We start from the raw sequence: 23,697 nt of genomic DNA, 5'->3' as shown, positions 1-23,697 counted from the left end.
TTGGTTTTAATGACTTGTTAATTTCTTGTTTTCCAAAGGTGTGTTTGGCATTTGGGGGGATTAATCCTGCTGGGGTCATACTCTGAGCTCTGTGGGACCAAAAGGGACTGGACTGCTTTGCTTTGTGCAGAGCCGTGAAATATCAGCCTGTGAAATGTTTATGTCTTCTCAGCTGGCCTGTGTGACTCTCAAAGCATTAACACAGCAGAGAGTTAAATGATATTTAAACTACCTCAGGGTTCAGATGACTGCAGAACCGAAACCTCTGTGGGCTCACATTCTCTTCGCCACGTTTGCGGCAATCTGTGAAACAGCCCATCGCGATGGAAACGCAAACAAAGGCTGTCAGAAAATTTCTGTTCAAAGGTCACTGGTAAATGACAGACACTTAAAACGTTGTTTTGTGTCTGTTCCACAAGCTGGAAAATAATAGGATTGGATTTTGGTCAAGAACTCTTGTTTTATTCCCTTCAGTCATCAGCTTTGTGGTCTCCTGGACCCAAAGACAAAGCGTAGCTGATAGTAAAGGGAGGAGAGCTTTGATGGTTCTTTCATTTTTTGGATTATTTTGGAATTCAGCTTTTATATACAGTGAGCACTGCTGTCTTTGATGGGACACAGGACATTTTTCCTGATATTTTCCAACCTAAGGCAGCTGCCCCCAGGCTGGCCGGTTGCTGAGCCAGCCCCTCTGACCCCCTGGGTGCCCCAGTGTTGTCAGCTGGGGCAGATGAACACACAAACAGTGGACATCTGTGTTTTCTGATGATTTGATACAAGGGCACAGCAAAGCCCTTCTGTAGGGAGACAGTTTCTGTTCCAACAGAGAGCCATGGGTGATCCTCACACCTTGGAAGGTGGGGAGAGGAGTCTCCTGGCTAGCAGGACTGGGAGCAGAGTCATGTTAGCTGTGGGTTGAACCTAAGGGAGTGTGATCTCGACGTGCAAAATTGAAAGGTCCAAACTATTATATTTCAGACTATTTAAAATTAGTATCTTCTGAACCTTTATGTGGCGCAGTATCCACCCTTGCCTGCTCCAGTAGCTGAAGTGAACAGTGGAGGTGTGCATTTAGAGGCAATTAAAGGCTGCTGTTCTCAGTCCTCACCCAGCAATGTACCCTTTGCTCAGTGTGCCTCACTGGATGGAGACTTCACCCCGTGTTGTAACACTGTTTGGTCATTTCACTTCTAGTAGTCCTTTCACTTCCATTATATCCCCTGAATAATTCCTGCTTGGAGGACAGTGCAGTAAGTGACTTCTCCCTAATCTGATTTCTGATTCTTAGTGGCCTGGATAGACCAGCATTAGTTTGCTATTTCAATCTGATCCATCAGAGTCCTCTGCTGCACAGGGTCGCTCTTTTATATCACTTACATGGCAAAACCACAGCTTGATGCAGCTGGTCTCCAAGGCAAAGCCAAGCAGGTCATGTGTGTGCAGAGCAGAGAGGATTTTCAGCCTCCCCCTGTGCAGGGGCTTAGCAAAGAGGTCTGGTGTTGGCCAGAGCTGCTGGGGAGAAAAGGGGCCTCTGCAGGCTGTAAACAGGTTGTATGACGCAATGCAACAAGAAGTTAATGCTTTAAATTAATATTGTGTCATCTGGGTGCTGGCAGGATTCACTCAATCCCTTTATCACCGCTTCTGCAAATAATGGATTGGTTCAGATGCAACTGGAAATGGAAATACCCCCAGAAGCACTGGTTTTAAAGTGTCTGATGGAAGTTCCAGTTAAGTCAGTCTTCAGACATGGCTGAACAAGGTGAACAGAGCGTCAAGGTGGAGATGGACATGGGTTTGGGGATGGAAGATCATTACACTTTCCTTTATGAAGTGTTATACTTCTCCTTGCTGTCCAAACCCTTACTGATGGATTCTAGTCTGGAAAGAGAGAAAACAGAAAAGAGGAAGATACAGTGGTCTTTTCCTGAACTAAGGGGCCTGAGTGTGGTGGAAAGAAGCTGCATCTGCCATTCTATTGGAAAATCCTTACTGGGAATTAGGTGAGGTTGGTAATGCTTGGGGGATGTGCCAGACTTGTGGGCTCACAAGGCTGGAAGGATGTTGCAGTCAGACATAGTCATGACCACCCACCTTTGCTTCAGAGCATCTGGCTCAGGAAAAACACAACAGGGCAATTCACAGCCCTGACAGTGTAACGAGGTGAGGGTCAGGGTGGGAAGAGCTTTGGGACCAGTGATTGTTGGATTCTGGAAAAGATCTACTTGAGTCTTAGGGAGTTTGGATGTGTTCCCCAAACCTTTGGGGTTTCCCTTTCCCTTGGTACCCTGTCAGACGTGTTCATTGCTCAAACCCAGTGAGATTTCTTTACTTGGCATTGCTAGTTTGCATGTCCAAACCGAATCTGAAATTCCACCATCCTCCCTCGCTCTGTCCACCGGCCCCAACCTGCAAGAAAGCACATGATCCTCCTCACATCTGTCAGATTGTGGTTAACAGGGCAGGAAGACGGAGAAAACAGCCCATTTCTTCCACAGTTCAACACGTGACAGAGGTGGTGTTTTGTTTTTTTGTCAGCAAGCAACAGGGACACGGTTGAGCTGATTTTTTAAGGGCTGCGGTCTCAGAGGCCTCTTGCTGCTTTGCAAACTCTTTTGCAAAATCCAAGAGCTTTGAAAACTCCTGGATAGGATTGCACAAATCTTAGAGCAGCATGTGCCAAAGTCAGTAATTCTGCTGCCCGTGCCACCTGTTTAGATAAGTGAGCAGCTCCCTGCCTGCCTGCCTGCCCGGGGCTGAGGTAAGGGCAGAGGCGTGAATGGGAAAAGTTGCAGACTAGGAGAGGATAGATTTTCCCATCAACTATTGCCTGTCTCTGTCATACACCAGCATCAAAGGTCTCTGCTGGCACTTCTTGTCATGGTTTAGCCCCAGCTGGCAATGAAGTACAACACAGCCACTGGCTCATTCTCCCCTGGTGGGGAGAAGAATCAGAAATGAAAGTAAAACCTGTGGGTTGAGATAAGAACAGTTTATTAATTGAAATAAAATATAATATACTAATGATAACAATAGTAATTGTAAGGAAAAGGAGAGAGATGAATAAAACCCAAGAGAAAAAAGTGCTGCCCAATACAATTGCTCATCAATACCCAGCCTGTCCTCAAGCAACTCCCAGCCAACTCCCCCCTGTTTATATACTGAGCATGACATTCTCTGCTATGGAATATCCCTTTGGCCAGTTCAGGTCAGTTCTCCTGGCTGTGCTCCCCCTCCAGATCCTTGCTGGCAGAGCATAGGAAACTGGAAAGTCCTTGATTTAGAGTAAGCACGTGTGAGTAAGAATTAAAACATCAGTGTGTTATCAGCATTATTCTCACGCTGAATTCAAAACACAGCACTGGACAGGCTAATAAGAAGAAAATTAACTCTATCCTAGCCAAAACCAGGACAGCTTTGAAGATGACTGAGCTTAGCATGAGGATGAAACTGTCCCATGTGAGAAATATCCCTATGAACTGCATCCTGTTGTCTGCTGGGATCTTGACTTTGATCTGAATGTGCTAAGGGGCAGTTGCCTTTCCAGGTGGACTTGGGAACAAGTTGGTTTAAGACACAAGCTATCTGAGTACTTCCTTCACTGAGGTTTTCTCTACATTGGTGGCCTCCAGTGCTCCTGAAATGTGCCTGATATAGGCACAGGGTGGAATGGTTGGTTCACTACACAGAAACTAGTGCAGCTCCTGGCCTGTCCTCTGCTAGAGAATAAGGCAGGGATTTAGGAGTCCACCCTGCAGCCCCCAGGAAAATTTCTCTGATATATCCAGATTTGTAGGCTGACTCTAGGACTGATGGATGTGTATTATGGGGATTATTGTAGTGCTTATCGAGTGTTTGGAGATTTTGTTATAAAGGCTTAAATTTTTTATTCTTATAAAGGGATTGAGCTTGGGTGTTTGAAGCTAAAAGCAGAAGTTTCTGCTGTCTGAAATAAACAACTGCAAGGTAGGTTAAAGTGGCAGCAGGTTTGTGAGCTTGGTGAATTCAGCACAAAAAGCAGGATATGGTAAAGACTGGTCAGTAAGCAATATTTGGAGAGTTTTCCAGGACAGGCTTATTAGAAGTACAGAATGATTAGTAACTACTGCCTTGACTCTGCCTGGTGGGCCATATTTTTGTGTGCTGGTTGTGGCAGCAGAGGTGGGTGACCCTCTGTCCTTTCCAGATTGCGTTGAATCCAGCCCCAGTGACACCAGGTCTGGTTCTAGACCCAAGAGGCTGAATTCCACACAGATGTTAAAAATCCTTGTCCCCTTTTTATGTCTATCCCTGACTCCAAGAGCTTTAGGGTAGAGTGAAAATGTGCATGAATCTTGGTGCTCACTAGGTCTAGAGCCAAGGTCCAAGCAGGATGCATTCACCCATCATATCCCACCTTTCTTCCCAAAACTCCTGTATCTGTTGCCTCCAGTCAGAGTTAATGAGAAGAGTATCCAGTATCCTGTGAAGCAGCGTGGTCTTACGTGTGTTCTCCATTTCCAAACTTTTGCCTCTGTTGTTCTACTTATGGGTGGATCACAGAAATAATTACCTAAATGACCCAGGCGCCAAAACACCGTAAGCGATCGTGTACTCCAGAGAATAACAATGATTATGTCACCCTCCTTGCTTATCTCAGGTTCCCACCCTTAAAATGAGGGCAGCAATATTTTTGCTTTTAAAAGAGCAGGATTAACTTGTTCATGTCTGCAGTATTAGTTGTTGTTATTATTATTACTCACATGGATGACAGGGAAGCACCTAATGAATTCTGGTTATGTTACAATAGGCCGTGGCTGCATTTGGCATGACTAAGGCTGGATAAATTTACTAGGCTGCCTGTTTATACTTATGCAAACTGTACCACGTACTTGTGGTCCCTCACCAGCAGATCACTGTGGCCAGAAGGTCCTTATGGTGCTGATCATTTTGTGTTATCCCTCCATCCTTTCAAAAGGCAGCAGCCTTGCTCCTTCGATACAGGATCTCACATTTGGATCCTCTCCAAATAGGAGCTGCCCAGTGTGTTTCCTTGCTGCCCAGCAGTGGCAGGGTCTCTCTGGACCCATTCCTTCCTTTCTGCTTCAAAAGACAGACAGAAAAGCAGCTCAGGTTTCCAGCTGTTGATTTTAGATGCTTTCCATGGAGCGGGTCCTTTCAGCTATTAGAGAATCGATGCAGAAAAACAAATTCCCTCCAAGTGTGTCTTTGCTCAAGACTATGTTACAAATCACAGAGTCAGAGAATAATCTGAGTTGGAAGGAACCCACTGGGATCTTCAAGTCCAGCTCTTAAGTCAATGGCCCATACCGGGATCAACCCCACAACCTTGGCATTATTAGCCCCATGGTCTAACCAACTGAGCTAATCTCAGGGTCACTGAGCTCATCTCAGGGTCAAAAATTAACCAGCTGAAGATGGCTTTGAATATGCTCACAAAATCACAGAATATTCTGAGCTGGAAAGAACCCACAAGGATCTTCAAGTCCAACTCTTAAGTGAATGGGCCCATATGAGCATCAAGCCCCCAACCTTGGCATTATCAGCACTATGCTTTAACCAACTGAGCTAAGATCAGGTGTCGTTCACCCTTTTTCCTTCATAGAGAGCATTTCTAATTATATTCCTTAATAATCTGCTAGAAGTGACCTGGGGTGCATGGGATGATAGAACAAGACGTTGCACGTGTGTATTTGGGTAGGTAGGAGTGGGTGTTGTCTCTGCTGTTGGCTGTCAGACAGGTGTGACGCCATTTACCCCCTTCACAGCCATCTCACGGGGAAGCAGCAGCATTCCAAGTGAGCTGTCCTGCCTGGGAGCTCTGCCCAATCCTCCCTGGAGTGGTGTGAGCCACACACCCCTTTCTGGTTATAGGGCCACCTCTTCCCGGCTGCTGCTGGCCTGTGTCCCACACCTCCTCCCTGCATCCCCACAGGTGTTTTCAGTGCTCACCTCTCCCTCCTCCCAGTAGATTTCCAGCCAAAGGCCACCTCTGGAAGTTGACTGCACAGCGTGTTGCGCCAGTCCCTGCGCAGCTCATGACTCAGCAGTTGTACAAGTTTCGTACCTGTCAGGGACATGCCAGAAACCACAAATGTTCCTAAGCCAGCAACAGCAAAAGGATCTGGGAGTTTCCACTCAGCTGAAGACAACAATGTCTGCAGTAGATTTTCTTGCAAATTGGTTTCGTTTCATTGCCAAGAGATGAGAGCAGGAAAAGGATGCCAAGGGATGAGGACAGGAAAAGCAGCATCTGGATTTCTAGAGCCTGGAAAGCCCGGGATCGTCAGGAGAGCAAGTGGCACATTATTGTGCACTGCAGTCTGCTGAAAAAATCCTCCTGGAAACAAGGCTGTGAAACCATTAAGTATTTTAGGAAAATCTCAGGCTGTGAGATCAATTAAAAGAAAACGCTGCTGAGGTGCATGAGAGCAAAATGCAAACACCTCTGCAGGTGTCAGCCTGAAAATATCATTATTCAAACAAGTGCTGGCACTGGAGCGGTCGCTGAACTGTGTCCTGGTGCCAGACCCTGGGCAGGAAGGCTGCCCTGCTGCTGATGGAGTGGTGGGTCACCCAGGAAGGGGCATCTCCTGGCATCCTGCAATGCCTCCTGCAGCTCTGCCTGCCAGAGAGCCAGGAACGTGTGCCAACCATGGCAAGATTGCTTCTCACTCAGTGTAGCAGAGACTGGGACACTGCCTTGCTGGTTTCATTCAGCCCTTGGCTCTCAGGAGCTGTGTTGGCAAGAAGAGCTGTGACAGCAAGAGCACAGGAAGCCTTGTTCCCTGCCACCCCCTGCCTGCTGCAGGGATCTTAAGATCCATGTGATTTGGGTGTGAAAGGGAAGGGCTGAACAGTTGAGGTCTGGCAATAGAGTAGCCTGTCTTTGCTCAGGGATTGGAGTAGTGATGCAGCCAAGATAACAGTGATTGGCGTGCCCTTGTCTGGAAAGAAGGGAGTAGTTAGGGTGCAGTTGAAGGAGTGGGAGGATTCGCTGCCTGCTCGGGCCTGTGAGTGATGGATTATGCTTGGGAAAAGTGGCACCACTGTAAATGGATGGAGAGTGTGGGTGGGGGAGAGAGAGAGGGGATGGTAAACAACCAAGCCTGGTCCATCCTGGATTGCTGTCCTGCATTAAATTAAAACATTCCAAAGCTGATGTTGTTGAACTTTGTGTCAGGCCGTTCTCTCCTCTGCTTTTCCCATCCCAAAGCAAAGTTTTCTGGCAGCATGTGTTTAACAGTGAGTGTTGAAGGCAGAGATGGGGATCCCCTTGACCTGTGAGCAGTAGTAGGCACAGGAATCCCCTCTCAATAGCCTTGAAGTCATTTTCCCAACATGCTTGGATTCTAAGTGTGTGCCGGATTCCTATGAGTGCTGCTTGGCTGGGATCAAACAGGCACCTTAAAGACAGGAGTGCAAGTAATTGCCATGGTTGCTGGTTGAAGTCAATCTGAGCACAAGTGAGAGGCTGAGTTCTTATGGAGCTGCTCTGCTTTGGACTGGCATGAGGTGGGAGTTGGAGTGGGCTGGGGGGGATTCAGCCTGTGATGTGCCAAATCTGGGGCTGACATAATGGCTTAGCTGAGCATGGGGGGCAAAATCTGTGCACATGGCTTGAGCAGAACTCTGAACTCTCCCAGGGTTTGGTGTGGCTTGCAGACAGCTGCATTTGATAAATAATTTTAAGCATAAATTAAGTGCAAGAGGGAAGGATGTTGCTCTTAGAACTGCTTGGGCTTTTCTACCGACTCCCACAGTGTTACAACCAACAGATCCCCTCCCTCTGCCCCATTCCATGCACCAGTACGCTCTGTGGTGTGCCGTGTTTGATAGTCAGGTGTTTCACTGCTTGGTTTGGGCTTCTGCCTGGAAAAAATACATTCCTGGCACCTACCCAAGAGTTATTTATAGCAGGAGTTCCTAGAAGAAAGTGTGCAGAAAACAAGGAATTGCCAAATCATCCTGCAGAGAGCAGCAAATTAACCCCCTGCCACACACACCCTTGGGAGCCACACACGCCCATAGCCCCAAATCCTGGTGAGAATTGGTACCAAGTGACTTCACGAAGGAAATGCCACTAAGAATCAACAAGGACAGCTTAAGATCCCTGCACAAAATGCCACGTCATGAGCAACAGCTTCTTGTCCTTCTGACAAGTCCAGTGGAAACAAACCCTGACATCATGAAGAGTCGATTCTGTGGCACACACGGTGCCCTTGAAGATTCCACCACATAAATATTGACCTCTGCTTCAGACTCTGCCAGTTCTCAAACCATTCTTAGTTTTCCTGTATGCCTTTAAAAAAGGATCTACTGAAGAAGCTGACACCTGTCTAGTGTGACCAGTGACATGGGGACCTGCACAGCTCTTGGACTGGTTGTTCCAATCAGGTAGATGTAATTTTTGCATCAAATGTTGTTTCCCCTTTTGTAACTCACCAACAGCAGATGTTTCTCTTGCCTTGTCACGACCAGGTGGGCAGAGGTCTGCAGGCAAACCCAGGCTTTTTTCCCCCCCGTGCCTGGTTGGCCATTGCCACAGGGTGACCTTGACCCTTCCTGGGCTTAAGGGAGTTCAGTGTATAATTGAGCATTGAACAGAAATGCATGAAAAACAACAACAACAACAAAACCCCAAAGCAGACATTGCCTAATTCTACTGGAGCAGAGTGTCCTGTCCAGTATATCATCCTGCCTCCTTCCTGGTACTTCTCTGTAAACACCCTTTACGTGTGTGTTTATACAATCCACATGCTCCCAGCAGTTCTATGTTCCCTTCACTTGTTCCACCCACTGGACTAGTTGTAACAGGCACTAAATTATGGGGGGGTTGTTGTTTGCTTAGTTTATACACCTGCAATTTCCTGGTTTATATGTCCAGAGGTTTTAGTCTTTAATTTAATATTATTCATAGATTTTATTGAGTATTAGTTAACTTTTTAAAACAAGTTAATGGGCAGTGTCTTTTTAATTACATATGGCAAAACCTATAGAAACAAAGGAAAATTGACCTAATTTGTTATAGCTGGTTTGCAAAGATTCCCTGAGGTGACTGAGCATCACTCTTCCTTTTTATTGTACTTCGCACATTTCGCAACTCATGTCAATTCAGTTCTCATTTAATCTCTCTCTCTGAAGCAGCCTCTGCACACAGAGTGGCTGCCCTTTCTCCCTCCAGCACTGAGCCCAAACCCAACATCCTGTCAGTTATTTTAGGCAGGGGAAAGAAGACTGACAAAGTCTCGTGGGTTGTTTTTTCCCTGCTGCTACTTGAAATGTGCAAAATGCTGATGACATCTCTCGTGGAAATGACCAAGGAGCATTTTTCTACAGCTGAACGATGGCTAAATGACTCTGTACTGGTTAAAGTGTCTCCTTTATGCAGCAAAAGCTGCCACAAGCTCTGAGATAATCCCTGCCCTTGTCGAGGTGCCCATCCCACGCTGTCTGGTGACGTGTGAGGTGCAGCTCTGGGTTGTATCACTGGAATATGTTTGAGTATCAATACACCATATCCTGGCTGCAGCATTAATTAAACAGCATGGCCCTGCTCCAGGCCCCAGTGGACAGGCATCCACATGGCAACTGTGAGCCTTGTCGGCAGCAAGAGATTAAGGAATTAATTGGCAGGGTTAATCTTCGTGTCAGGGTTGGAAATGAATTGTTAATTTGTTTGGAAGAGTGTAAAGTCCTCTCCCAGCGATAGCAGGTGGGATCACATGAGGAAAAGTCTGCGAAGTTGCCCTTCCTGGGGACCTTTCTATTTAACACCTCCTGCAAACAGACATCTCCAATTCTTTGCCCCCGAAGTGTGAGACTCCTGTGCGGGGTTGGAGGAGCTGGTTGTGTCACTCACGTCCGTGCAGGTGACAGCACAGCTGCTGCAGGCTGTGAGATGGGAGGAGGTCTGGCTGCAGCCTGGGAGGCCCCCTTCGGATTCCAGCATTTCTGAGTGTTGCATGGCAGGTACTGGATCAGGCCAACCTGCTCCAGGATCTCAGGGTGAGGGAGAGATGTGCTGACTCTGAAATGCCACTGTTGGGACGAGTGGTACCAGCCGTGCACTCAGTGTGCAAAACTTGATAGGTCTCTATGGACACTAAACCCTCTCAGACACTTCTCTCCTCCCCCAGGACACTGTAGTAGGAGAATCTGTCAAATCAGTTAATGCTTTTCCCTTTCTGCTCCCATTTTACACTCAGGACAGCAGAATATTTTCTTTTTTAGCATCTTTCTAATTTTTTAAGGCTAACGCATTGGTCACATCAAGTTAAGACATAGGAGAAAAGCACTTTAGGCCTTAAATTATTTAAATGAAATTGTAACTTTTGTCCCTTGTGCTCTCTTTTTGAACTTAATTACTTAAGCAATAAGAATCACTTTCTCCTCATGCTGTGGCCTGATAATGTTGTGACCAATGCAACCTGATTCTAGACGTGACATCAAATAGGACTGGTTTATACAGAAACCTGGGATCTACCTGGGTGTGCAACAATCCTGTTTAAGACCTTGCAGTCAAAATCCTACCCTTTTGTGGGGAGGCTGATGCTGTTCCAAGGTGCTGTAAAATAGTGAGACTTTTTCATTGCCAGAAATATTTGGCAGCGAGTCCTGACAGTACAAGAGTTGGGAGCGAGTGGTTGTGTTTGGTGCTCAGGTTAATTCCCCCCTCAAGGAGTGCTCACTGCTGTGTCTGTGTGCTCTGTTCCATACCTACCTCCTTTCTCTACAATTCTCTCTATACAGTTACCTGAAAAGAGGTGGCAGCCAAGTGGGGGGGGTGTGTGTGTCTGTCTCTTCTCCCAGGTGACAGGGCAAGAGGAAACGGCCTCAAGTTGTGCCAGGGGAGTTTTAGATTGGATATGAGGGAAAATTTTGTTCACTGAAAAGGTGGTCAAGCATTGGAAGAGGCTGCCCAGGGCAGTGGTGGACTCACCACCCCCAAAGGCATTTAAAAGGCATGTTTATGCTTAGGAATATGATTTAGTGTTGGCCTTGGCAGTGCTTGGACTTGATGATCTCAGAAGTCTTTTCTAACCCTAATGATTCTATGATTTCCCCATTCAGCTTTCATCCCTCACTGGATGATTCCCTACCATTTCTACCTCTGTTCTCCTAAAATTTAATAAGACTAGAAATGTCTTTATGCAGCTCTCCCCACCTGTGTGAGCCTTCAGAGACTTCCATCTGAGCCTTGCACAGTAAGCGAATTATCAAATTATTGATAAGCAAAGTATCAATGAGCAGTTTTGCTGGAGAGGGGAGAGCATGGCAAGGGTATCCAGAGAGTTCTGGGACACTGAGTAGAGCCAGAAGCAAAGCAGGGCTGGTGTGATGTTTGGATGATGCTGCTTGTTAGGGTGCCACAGTTGCTGAGTGCCAAGTAAAAATATGCCTGACATGATACTTAGGTTTCCCCTAATCTGGCCACAGTCACTTGTTATTTGAGACCACAAGTAGTGATAAGAAACTTTGCCATCATTTTGACAGAACAAATGTCTCATGCATTTTTATAAAAATATTTTGGGCTGCTCTGCACTCTTTGGGTTATCTGAGACAACCTATTTGTCTGTCGAGCACCAGCACTGGCTCCTCCTTTCACCTTGTCTTTCATTTTCTCCTCACCCTACAGGCAGCCAGGTGGCTGAACACAAGCCAAAACAGGATTTTCTCTTTTCCTTTCAAGGGATGGGTGTTTGGAGATTTATCAGTAGTACAGTTGTACTTAATCAGATAGAATCTGTCCTGTGTAACTAAGAAGGCCCACAGCATGTTGCTGGCATAAGCAGCTATTCTACTAAAATTGCCACTTTACATTCCACATCTTTTATGTTTTTTTAAATTATTAGTCACTTGTGCTAAAATGTCCACAATGCAGTGACATTCTACTAGAGCTTTTCTGTACTGTCATTTCCTATTAATTGTTTAGAAATTACGACCACAAGACTGTGATCTTTGGAAAGAAGACCCTCACCCTGTCTATGCCATATATAAAATTTTAATACCAAAAGTGGACTGGGTTCATCATAGTCCTAATTAGTTCTTTGGAGAATCTACTTTGTGCAGCAGCCTGCACTGTCCATATTGATGTGAACATATTATATAATCAGCTTTAGAGAATGCAGCAGTCTGAAGGCTGGATTCTGTGTCCCTGTGCTCAGTCACTACCCTGAGGAGGGCACTGAAAATCAGCAGAGTTTGACTAGAAAACAGGCATTTCTGCTGTGGGTTTTTTTTTTTTTTTCTAGGGAGTTGTAGGACAATTGGTTATCTTCAAATCAACATTGTTTGCAAACTGTGCTCTCCAAACATGTTTTTATTGATATATAAATAGCAACAGATTTTACAAGAGGAGTTAAGATGTTCCCTTTTGCTGTCCAAACTGGGTGGTGAAGTCATGGAACATGCTATTTTAATAATTTGGAACATGCCCCAGGAGTTGATTGAATGATCTCTCTTACTCTGTACGTAAACTGCACGTTTCCATGCAAACATCAGAGGAGTCAGAGCTGCAAACACAAGCCTGCAGGATCTGCTCTATCCCTGCATGGCTTTTTACTACCTGTTTAAACACTAAACATATTTTAATAGACAGTTACAGCTTGTCAACAGAGATACACCTCTATAAAACTGAACAGTGGGGGAAGTGGAATTGCTGCTGTGACCTTAGTGATAAGATATTTAAGTATCATTTAGTGAGAGAGCTTTTAGAAATCTAAGACCAGAATCTGAGGTTTTGCATCTTCCTTTTGATGAGTCATAACCCCTCTGTGCTTGAACAGGCCATCAAGGTACAAGGAAGAAATTTCCTCCCTGTGAGGGTGGTGAGGCCCTGGCACAGGTTGCCTGGAGAAACTGAGGATGCCCCATCCCTGCAGTGTCCAAGGCCAGGTTGGATGGGGCTTGGAGCAACCTGGGCTAGTGAAAGGTGTCCCTGCCTATGGCAGGGGGTGAAACTGGATAAGGTCCATCCCAACCCAAACCACTCTCTGATTCTTTGATCCTGAACAGGTCTTCCCTCAAAAGCGGAAACAGGAAGAAGAAATCAACTGTCATTTGGGAGGCAGGACCTTGACAGAGATTCATCATCTCCCTCCTGGCTCAGGTGAGTGATGTGGTCCATTTTGTCACCTCTTTCCCCAGTGTAGCAGGTTCTCTGCCTTAGTCATTCTGTACTACGGTTATAAGGTTGTTCTGATGTATTTAAATCTACAAACTACACACTAAAGATAATCTTGTCTAAAGGAAACACAAAAGAATATCCTCTAAAATTAATACATGAGAGAAATATCAATTAGGGCACATATCCTTCAATCCTTATGGGTAGGAGACCCATAATCAATTATTATATTATATATTATTACATAATAACAATAGGTGGGAGCAGGTCCTGTTTGATCAATTTGTTTGGTTATTACCCATAACCAATTCTTGGTTATAGATAGCTGAGGGAACTAAAACAGTGACAGGTGAAGGCAAAATTCCCAGATGAGAAAAGAAATAGAGACCTGTATGTGTTCAGAAGTGGCAGAGTACAGGTATTTCTTGACATTGCAGCCCTTTATCTTAGACACACCAAACCAGAGATGAACAGCACAATGTAGGTTTGACACTTTTATTAACAAAGAACCCATGGGGCTCATTCATTAGTACAAAATACAATCATGTTCCTGTATGTTAAACAGCTTTTTTTTTTTTTATTTTGTCTCTTTTAAACTGTTTCACAGTTATCAAAACAAAGCCCCTGCATATCGAACTTATTATTGTGCAAACAGTAATTATTTTTAAGGATCAATTTCTGCACTAAGCCAAGTGCCAGAGAGCAGAATTTAATCTTGTTTTCACCCCTCCTTTGAAGGGCCATGTGTGCTTCCTAAGAAACACATAATAGTTGACTTTTTTTTTGCAGCAAACAATCTAAGGCCACAGTTTATCTGCAAAGAATAAAAAAAACAACTCAAAGATTTTAAAGGAAAAAAAAAAAAGCACATCTTTACCCTTCATTCTCTTGTTTGCTTGACCATGATTATACCAGGTAGCACACATCACCTATCAGGTATTACAGTCCAAAAAAGCACCTAATGTTCTTTAAGCTAATTTTTTGAATTATTAACATGCAAGTTAATACACAGCAACATTACTTTTCAAGTAACTATAATGGTGTCTGTTTAAGGAAAAGATGCTTATTCCCTTTCCAGGTGATGTGAATGAAAATCCTGCATTGATTGTATGGGCAGGCCCTCACTTAAAAAGGCATGAGAGCTACATCTTGAGACTTAAATAAATACTTATTTTTAGAATGTCCTTTCTAAAACATGCACTCAAATTTTGGTTAAAGCTGCATTTGCTATAGAAGACAATACTTAATGTTGCAAATGAAAAAAAAAACAAACTGCAGTTTGGAAACATGGATCTCCATCAGTCTGTCTTTCACACTGATGCAAAAGTGATTTTGAGGTGAAGTGCTAGAAATTAGACAATGTAAGGAAGTCATACTAAAAATATATACGTGTGGAAATATGCCTGTAGAAAAATCCCTGCTTCTTATATGAAGACAGATTTCATAAAAAACCATTTAAACTTTCTTTAAACTGCAGTTACTGATGAAATGAAGGAAACTCAATTACTGGTTCTGTAGTTATCAGAAAGTACAATGTTTTACCACATGAAGCACCGGGTTTTAACCCCAAACCCTTCTGTAAGACATATGGAGTAGTTCTAATAGTCCAAAATCCCCTATACTTTAAAGACAGGACTGTAAACGTGCGTGCTGACAATGCTGTGTTTCTGCTCCTGTAAGTGATCTGTTGGTGGTGGTTTATTTATCCCAATTGATGCTTGGCAGGAAGCAAACATTCTACTTTAAAGGAAGGCAGCAGAAGGGCACGTAAATGCTGTGCCTTCACTCTTAGCAGCAACAAACTCTCACTGTTCTAAATGACCTGAGGAAGAAAACATTAAAATATTGCACCAAAACAAAATTAAACAGCAAAAACAAACAAGGAAACAGACCAACATATATAGTATGGATAGCAAATGACCAGTGCAGCCCCTGACAATAGATCTTTTAGACAAAAATGCAGGAGTAATGAAAAGCTTTGTGCCATTACCAGAGGACTTTGTTCCCCTGATATCTGCTTTCACTTCAGTTATAAGCTATGTCTATTCTGGGTATATTTACACCTCTCCCTACGCCTCTTATCTCATTCACTAACCACAGAAACCATTTAGGGTCCCTTTTAGAACCTTGAAGTATACTGGAGCTTTAACAAGACTTTTTTTGGTCTCAAATCTGACCGTAAGTAAATATCCAAAACAGAGGTAGGCTTATAAAGGCTTTTGAATAAATAAGTATTGTCCATTTTGCTAAGTATACCTGCTGTTGGCAGAAGGATTCTCCCTTGCCATGCTTCCCCTTATCATGCTATCCATAGGCTTAAGATGCAAAAGAAGAACTCACAGTAGAAGAGGCTAGAATAATTCCCTTAAGAAATCCCTTGAAAGAAAGCATAGTGCATAAGCTTGTATCAAAGTCCACTTTTCTCTTCCATACTTGTGTCTCTCACTCAGGAAATGGTTGCCTTCATAGTATTGCATAATAGCTACTCTGTCATCCGTGGTGCCTTCAGGATCGTTAGGAGTGATGAAATAGTACCACTTGGCAGTCGTGAGAAGGGCAGGTTCTCATGAAATACAAATTCAAGACTTCCCCTTTTAGTAGTGTTCCTTTCCTGGATGCAGACAGTGCAAAGCTGAAGCCCCTTGAACACTGGAATCTTTTTTGGAAATGTTTTCTTACCCCACATTCTGTTCTACTATGCAAGTTCTACTACAGAAGTTCTCAACATCATTATGTACATTCTTCCAGAGTGTTCCAAACAAAATATAAATTCTTTTCTCTTCAGAAGATCCATACATCTCCTCCTCGTACTTTGTGTAGTGTGTCCACTTTTGGGAAAACATTCAGTATTTCATTCATTCATTTTCATTTCAGCATTTTCAGGTACTTCTCAAGTATCCCAAGCTTGGCTGCTCCCACCTTATTCCTCTGTGCAGACTAATCCAGCAGATTCTCTTTTATCACCAAACGTGCTCATACCTCCTCCTCCATTTTCCTTTGCCTTTCTCGTACACAAACTGAAGTTTTGAAAAAGAAAACTGTTTCCTTTTTAGCCGCACTACCAGCTTAAGCAGCAGAAAGATTAAGACATTCATCACAATGATGCTTGTTACAAATCCTCTTCAGAGCCTGAATGAAACGGGCTGAATTTCTTCTACATCAGTTGGATGTGGATCAATCTAGGGAGAGAAGAAAGGCAACAATTACTGCCTGCAATTCCTGCATTTAAGTATGTTTTGGTTTGTTGTTCTTTTTTGCCATCTGACAATAAAAACACCACCTGCTATTTATTTTTTTACCTCTGAATAAAGAGGTGGAGGCTGAAACCGGAACTCTTGTATATAAGCAAAGACAGGACAACACAACTGTTCCTCGCAGTCAATGGGTGGTGGATAAGCAGGAACATGTCTGGAAAACTCTTCCTCAGACACTACATCAGCATAATTTGGTGGTGCTGAAACACAAGAGATGCTACTGTCAAATTTCAAACTATTCACTCACAGCAAGACAACATCTGTAGTACAGTATATCCAAACCCATGAAAACTATTTATAAAACATTGTACAACTGTCAGATTGCATTAAACTCATACATATTGTAACTAAAATTATGTGTTCAGTAAGCTTAGGTGCTTCAGCAGGAATACAGATGCTTTTAGGGCAACTCCAGCAACAAGCCTGTGCTGTATCAAGATATATTCAGTAATGAATAAATTAAGTTCCTAAGTAGAATTCCCCCATCAAAATTTAGTTATTTCAGTCAGATCAGGGTAAAGATAAACTTAAGGAAGGCTGGAGTTAGGGTAACCTCACCCAATCCTTTTGGACCTGAGACTTCTCCTGAGTCATACTTCCATGGCCTACATCCCTACAGTGCCCATAAGTTGGCACTGCACCCATCTGCTGCAGACAGTGCTGTGCTGGATAAAGAGAGTTCAATATGTGTTACCTTCAGGGTGTTCAGGCATGGTCAGTGCCAGCCAACTCATATCCATACTAAACTGGCTGGTAATGCTGGAGTTTCTGCTTGAAAATCCAATACATGGAATAGTGCCAATCACCAGAGGCATTTCAATCATCAATTTCTTAGCACCAGGAATATGGATATACACCTATGTGACAACCCCCAAACAAAAGAAAAAAACATCATGAGACCCCACTGAATGCTCCTAAAGGCTGCCCTACTCCCTACACTGCAAATTGTTTAAGAATTAAGAGCTTTCTGATCCCAGATATGTTCAGCTAATACCCTGGCAGCATTCCTTTCCTTCTTTCTGTAACTTGTCTCTAGGTGACATTTAAAAACATCTTGACAAACGTAATTATGCACTTGATTTTCAGTCTTCCCACTTCTGAAAAGAATCACCAGAGGAACCCATTCAGCTTGAACTACTTTCCCATAAAAACCTCTGCAGGTCTCAAACTAGCTGTTTCTTCCTTAGAAATAAATTTCCATTTTCCCTGTTATTCCCATCTTTCCATCTCAGAATCTCTTCATGATCTTCAGTTTCTCATCTATATATATGGTTTATGATATTTATTTATCATAGAATGGTTTGGGTTGGAAGGGACCTTAAAGATGTAGTTCCAACCCCCTTGCCATGGGTAGGGACACCTTTCTCTACATTTACATTTGTCATCCCCAAATTAAAAACCTAACAGCTACTTGGTAAATTCTTCTGTTCCCAACTCAATCCAAAGTTTCTACATTTGAATAACCAATACTTACAGCTAATGAATATTCTACTCTAATAATGCAGCAGTCAAGTATAGAGGGGGATACAGGTGGGATTTTCAGAGTTTTCCCATTCCAGGTATCTGTACTCCCAGAGGCAATGTGGTTTCCTCGGACATTGGCAACCATCTGACGGAAGGTTTTTGTCTTCCCACTGGCCAGGTAAGTTTGTGTTTGGAAAATGGCAGCTTTTGGAACAATCAAACGAGAAGAGCAGTTCTCAATTTCTGCATAGATTGGTATGGCTTCCCCTTAGAGACAGAAAAAGTCCAATGAATAATTTGTATTTCCCAACTTTCCTCTGGGAGTATCAAAGCATGTTACACAGCACGTACATCATCTGCAGTGTTATGAGAACAATACTTGTGAAGTTTCCTCAAGCTAGTTTATTTTTTTCAGAGTGGTATCCAGGCAGAATTATAGCCACCTACTACATTTTATATATAAACAATGATTCATTTTGAAACATTAAGCGTAATATGAACAAGCTATAAAAGCTTTATTTGCAAATTATGCCCCAATCTTCCTTTTATATAGTACTAAATGAATTTCAGGATGTTTTATTTTATTTCCTCAATGTCTCTAATGTTATCAAGATGACAAAGAAGCTGCTAAAGCCCATTCTTACAAAAGTGTAAAGCTACACAAATGACATAAAAACCTAATTACATCCCAAATTAAGTATTTTGTCCCAAATAAAAGCATTTTATTGTTCTTTACACTCAAATGTACATGGGTTTTTTGTAAGATTAACAGGACTTCCTTTTAATTTATATTTCCCAAGGGGAAAGGCAAGATGATGTTTGTTAAACCAAGTTTTCATACAGATCTTAATTTACTCCTACTAAACAGAATTATTATTTGACTATAAAGTGTTGGCTTCACAGAGATAAAAGAACCCCAACTACTAGGTGTTTAATATTTACATTTTTAAGATAACTACTCTTACCATTACAGTATCCCTTCCTCTCAATTTTGGCACTGAGAGACACTGGCCCAGAGGTGAAAAACCAACAGCCAACCATCTTCTCCTGACTTCTTAGAACAGGTGTCTATAAAATACAGAGTATTTTTCATTTTATGGGATAAAGCTCTCAATCACTTGCAGTTACTGTTATCCATGTCAATCATTGCAATCCAGCTCTAAAATCCACTTGATTTGAATCACTGAACTGCTCTGTGCAACTGGAGTTTTGCCACCATGTGAAATGGAACCAAGGTTTGGCAATCTGCACATTTCTGTTTCAAAATCCCAGTGTGAATTTAGACTGTATCAACTGGGTAAGACAGAGGCCAGGGTGTCTTTGAATGTGATCTGTCCTCAAAAAGAAGAACCTTTCAGAGGTCTCATGGAGTGCTGTGGCATTTGAAAATGGCATAATGAAAATTGGTTTTATATTTATTATAATGAAAAAAATCTGTTTTGCAGTTTTGGTGATAGCCTTGGAATCCCCTGACTGGCATTATCTACTTTATATGCCTCACAGCCCTCTCCTGTGCCATTACCTATGGGCTGCTCTGTCCTTACAGATCTGGGTATAATGCTTTCAAACTCCTAATAGATAGTGTTGAATATAAAGACTATTCTGCTTAAAGATGTCACTGCCAAAATACTCTGAAGTTCTCTCTAAAAGAGATTAAAATGTAAGCACATAAAGAGGAAAACCACCCTACTCAAAACATCTCTTAGCTATGTTCACGTCATGATGTTAAAATTATCCTATAATTTTAAATAAAATAGAAATTACTCATTCATATTTAAATGAATAACCATTTAGATCCAGTTGCTATCATGAAAGTGCAAGGTATAATTTTATATTATTTTCATAATATGGGCTGAGATAAAAGAATCCAGCTCATTAGCTTCCATCTTGCCTATTTTCTCATTACTTAATGCCTGATCTTTCTTATTACTCTACAGTATTTCCAGTCATTACAAAAAACTCAATGCTTTAATGTGGCCAAATCTGTCATAGGGAAATAACTGACAGGATCTCTGGAGCAGCTGTGTGCACACACTTCATGTTGGAAAACGACATGCAAAATGGAGGGATATGTAACATAATGGCCAGAGCATAAATGACAGGCTGGGCATGATTAATACTCTTCTCTAATTACTGTTCCTCAACCTACTATTATTGTAGAGTTTAGGACACTGCAGCCCTGTGAATGTAGTTGCTCTGGTAAGAGTAAACTACTCTACACTCATGCATTATTATTATTAAGCCTTATTTATGCATCTGAAGCCTGCCTAACTTTTTGGCAAGAGCATCTCTGCCAGCAGGGATGTAATCAATGCTATTAAAAAAGCCACTCTGTTTGCTATTCACACAACCTAAGATCATCTATTTATAGAGAAAAGCTTAGGGAGCTTATATGCTTTCAGAAGTCAGAAAATGACACTCCAGAATAACATGGAAATGGTTATGGATGTGAATGCTGCCTGGAAATGTTTTATTTTTTTGCAGCTGGCTTTGAAGGGGGAGGAGGAGCGGAGGAAGGACCCTCTTACCAAGAGAGCTGGTGAGCTGACGTCGATATGGCTGATGACCTGGAGCTCTGTCTGCACACTCTGATCAGGAGCTGCAGGCCTCTCCAGGATGGCTTTCACATAGTACTGAATACTGCCATACTTCCCAGTAAAAGAGGTCACCAGAGGTCTGAAACAAGCAGTCACAAAACCATTACCCTTAATTAATAATTCAGTTCCAAACGTGAGCACTTCCCGCGTACACGAACGTTTAACCAATTTACAGCTCGTACTTTTAGGGCCTGGGGGAAACTGAAGCCAACAAGGCCTGGCTGTGGGGTCTGATTAAGAGAAACATATAAAGCTGATACTAAAAAAAACACAAGTCAAATTACATTAAGATAATGTTGCACTACAAGCAGCGTCCAGCACAATCCCTTCAGGTTGGATTATTTAACTTACTCTTGAGGGAGCTGAAAGCTGAACGGAAATTCGTGTCTTCCATCTAGAAGAATTAAGTTTTCCTCACCTGTAGGATGAAAATGAATAGTATGTTTTAGTTATTCCAGAAATAGAACAAAGCAGATGCTTTTATAAGTTATTTATGTATAAGAACACCCAGATACAAGAAGTTTTTATTGATCCCAGTGGGTTCTGGACTGCAGCCCGTGCTTTATTTGTGCTGTGATGTGATTTCAATGAAAAACAAAAATCAAGGAAACATGGGAGACCTTGAGATTCAGTTCAGGACTCTGGCCAATTTCGAATCCAAAATGGCTTCTGCAGAGCACAAAGTAAGTTTCTTTTCCTTTTCAGCAAGACAGCAGTTAATCTGCTTTTCCAATTAACAATTAAACTAACTTCTGTGCTAAAAAAGCTGCAATTTAAGGTCACTATGATGAAATACTATTAATACATGAGCTCCCAATATACGTTCATAGAGGGCCTGCTGTTACACAATTCTGAAGGCCTAAATTTACTTTCCCTGCAGCTCAGCCTGAGAGCTGCGTTTCACTCTCACAGAACAAAATGTCGCTGCTCTGTTTTTTAATTTTCCGACGCTGCCATAGGTGCTGCAGTGCCTGAGTGACAGAGCTCTGCCACAGCGAGCTGCCTCTGCTTCCTCAAGCCATTGGAGGAGCCCGACTGCTCCCAGGGTCTTCCACGGGGGTTTCCCAGCTGCTGCTTACAGAGCACAACCCACACGGCTGATGGAATTCACAGGCGGGCTGAACCTCTGCAGGGAACTCAACTGCGGGTTTTCTTACAGCCCCATTCCGCGTTTTTCAGCCACCGCGCAAAAAAAGTCTGTGGGCGGCCCCTGGCGAGGCTGTGGCAGCTTCCCCGGGTGAGGGCTCTGACGGGGGCGGCGATGTCCGCACGGGGCCTGAGCACCCGCTGCCCACTGCCAAGGGTGCCGGCGCCCGCTTCTCCCCCTCCCCTCGCTGCCTTCTCCGCTCCCTCAGCGCCACTCCCCCGCTCCCACCCCCGCCGGTCCCGCCTCACCTTCGGGCGGGTCCCTCAGGAGGCTCTGTCGGATGTCCAGGTACCGCACCTCCGCCTCCCTCCGCGGGCCGGGCCCCGGCGGCCGCACCGCCACCCCCCAGGCTCCCGCGCCGGGCCCCGCGCCGGGGCTCTCGCTCCAAGCGACGCGCGCCCGCCCCGCGGCCTCCAGGCGCAGCCCGCGCAGCGGCAGCGGCCCCGCCAGCTCCAGCAGCACCTGCCCGGACACCGTGTCCCCGCTGCAGTAGCCGCCGCCACCACCGGCTCGCCGGGCCTCGTCCTCCAGCACCAGGGCCAGCGTCTTCACCGCGCCGCCGGCCCCGGGGCCCGGCCCGGCCGCCGCCATCGCTCCCCGGCCGCGGGGGAACCGCGCCCGCCCTCGCCCGGCGCTTTAAACCCGCCCGTGTCCGCCAGCGCCCGCGGCGCCGCGCACCGCCCCCGCCCCGCCCGGACCCCGCCCGCGCCCCGCCCCTGCCCGCTGCCCATTGGCCGCACCGCGGCCCCGCGCGCCTCCATTCGCCGCGCACCGCCCCTACACCCCCTCCTCATTGGCCGCCCGACCCGCGCACGCCCGCAGTGGCGTCACGCTGCGTGATCGCCGCACCGGGGCCAATGGGGCGAGGGCAGGCGCGCGTGGACAGCGCGGCGATTGGCGGCGTGGCGGCAGGTCCCCTCAGCGGCGGCCAATGGCGAGGCGCGGCCACCACGTGCACAGCCTGTGGGTAAACAGGCAGGGGAGGGGCGGGGTCAGGGCGGGGCCCTCAGCCTTTGCCCTCCCAGCCCTGAACCTTGCGCAGCCTTTTGGCCTCTCTGCCTTCAGGCGTCCCGAGGGTTCCCCGGGCACCCGAGTTCGGGGTTCTTGTCCCTCGCTGTTCCACCGCCTGTGGTCACTGCCCTCCAGCCCCGCGCTGTGGGGAAGCCGTGTGCCCTCGGTGACCCCGGGCTGCGGGGAGACCTTGATCCTGAGTGGCCCTCAGGCGCTGTCATGGCTGTTGGGGTGTGCTGGGTTGGTCTCAGCCTCTCCCCGCCGACAGCCGGGCTGGGACTGTTAAATGTGGAAAAGTGTTGCGGTGTCGCTGTTCTCCCCCTGTGTGCCAGGGGGTTCCCTCGGGGACTTGATGCTGCCTGTGTGAGCCCCTTCCGCACCCCACTGACGAGCAGGAGGTGAAGGTTTATCTGTAAATAAGCCATTCTGGACAGTCTGGAAACCTCATTGCTCACACAAATACTGTCTGTTTCTGCACTTTGTCAACCAAGAAATGCCCTGGTTCAAGAACTTGTTCTTACAACCCCCGTTGTAACTGGGAAGCTAAATGGCTGCGTGCTGTCACACCCGGCCAGTGACACCTTCCCAAACACAAAGGTTTATCCGCAAGAATAAACACAGAGTTTGCTGCTCTTTACAGTTTTTAGAAGCGCTAGCTTAGGAACCCCCCAGCATCTATAGGAAGAGTGGTGAACGTGTTGGTTCTCGGCAGTGTCGTGTTTTACGATGGCCTGAGATGACAGCAGTGCATCTTCCTGAAGGTGTGTGCGGTGGATGATCCACCAGCATTTCCACTGGTGACCAAGGAGTCACTTCCCGGTCAGTCACCTGCCTGCTTGAAGCTCCCCACAGCTGCATCTTCCTGCATTCCTCCGGCCCTCTGGGCTGCTGCAAAACACCAGCCTGGTGCTTCCCAGCTGACTCAGTTAATTACTGAAATTAGCTAAAATTGTCTTCCAGACTCAGAGCCTTGGCTTTTAAGTAACTGATGGGATAACTCCCAGGCTCCCTCAGAATCCCTGGCATACCTGTGTGTCCCGTGAAATGTAGCCTCCTATTTAGAGTTACTGCTGCAATGAAGCACCTGTCCTTGCCGAG

At 45.0% G+C, this 23,697-nt stretch overlaps 1 protein-coding gene across 2 annotated transcripts; it reads right to left on the bottom strand.

The window, feature by feature from the left end:
* Nucleotides 1-13,607: 13,607 nt before the first annotated feature.
* ARRDC4 (arrestin domain containing 4) lies at nt 13,608-22,206 on the bottom strand. 2 transcript variants are annotated; one of them, XM_051796561.1, is made up of 8 exons: nt 21,837-22,206; nt 20,793-20,859; nt 20,373-20,520; nt 18,810-18,912; nt 17,855-18,111; nt 17,075-17,237; nt 16,426-16,580; nt 13,608-16,305 (listed from the first exon to the last, which is right to left on the bottom strand). In XM_051796561.1, the coding sequence occupies exons 1-8, from the start codon at nt 22,177-22,179 to the stop codon at nt 16,249-16,251; spliced, it is 1,293 nt and encodes a 430-aa protein (XP_051652521.1). In that variant the 5' UTR covers nt 22,180-22,206; the 3' UTR covers nt 13,608-16,248. The 2 variants fall into 2 exon arrangements, with proteins under 2 accessions (XP_051652521.1, XP_051652522.1); XM_051796562.1 differs by having other exon boundaries at nt 17,855-18,048.
* Between the last annotated feature and the right edge of the window lie 1,491 nt (nt 22,207-23,697).

Source organism: Manacus candei, unplaced genomic scaffold (genome assembly GCF_025592945.1).
Source record: "Manacus candei isolate 608988 ecotype Guabito, Panama unplaced genomic scaffold, ASM2559294v1 h1tg000046l, whole genome shotgun sequence".
Classification (NCBI taxonomy): domain Eukaryota; kingdom Metazoa; phylum Chordata; class Aves; order Passeriformes; family Pipridae; genus Manacus; species Manacus candei.
Note: the sequence above shows the minus strand (reverse complement) of the source record. Positions and strands in the feature narration are given on the sequence as shown.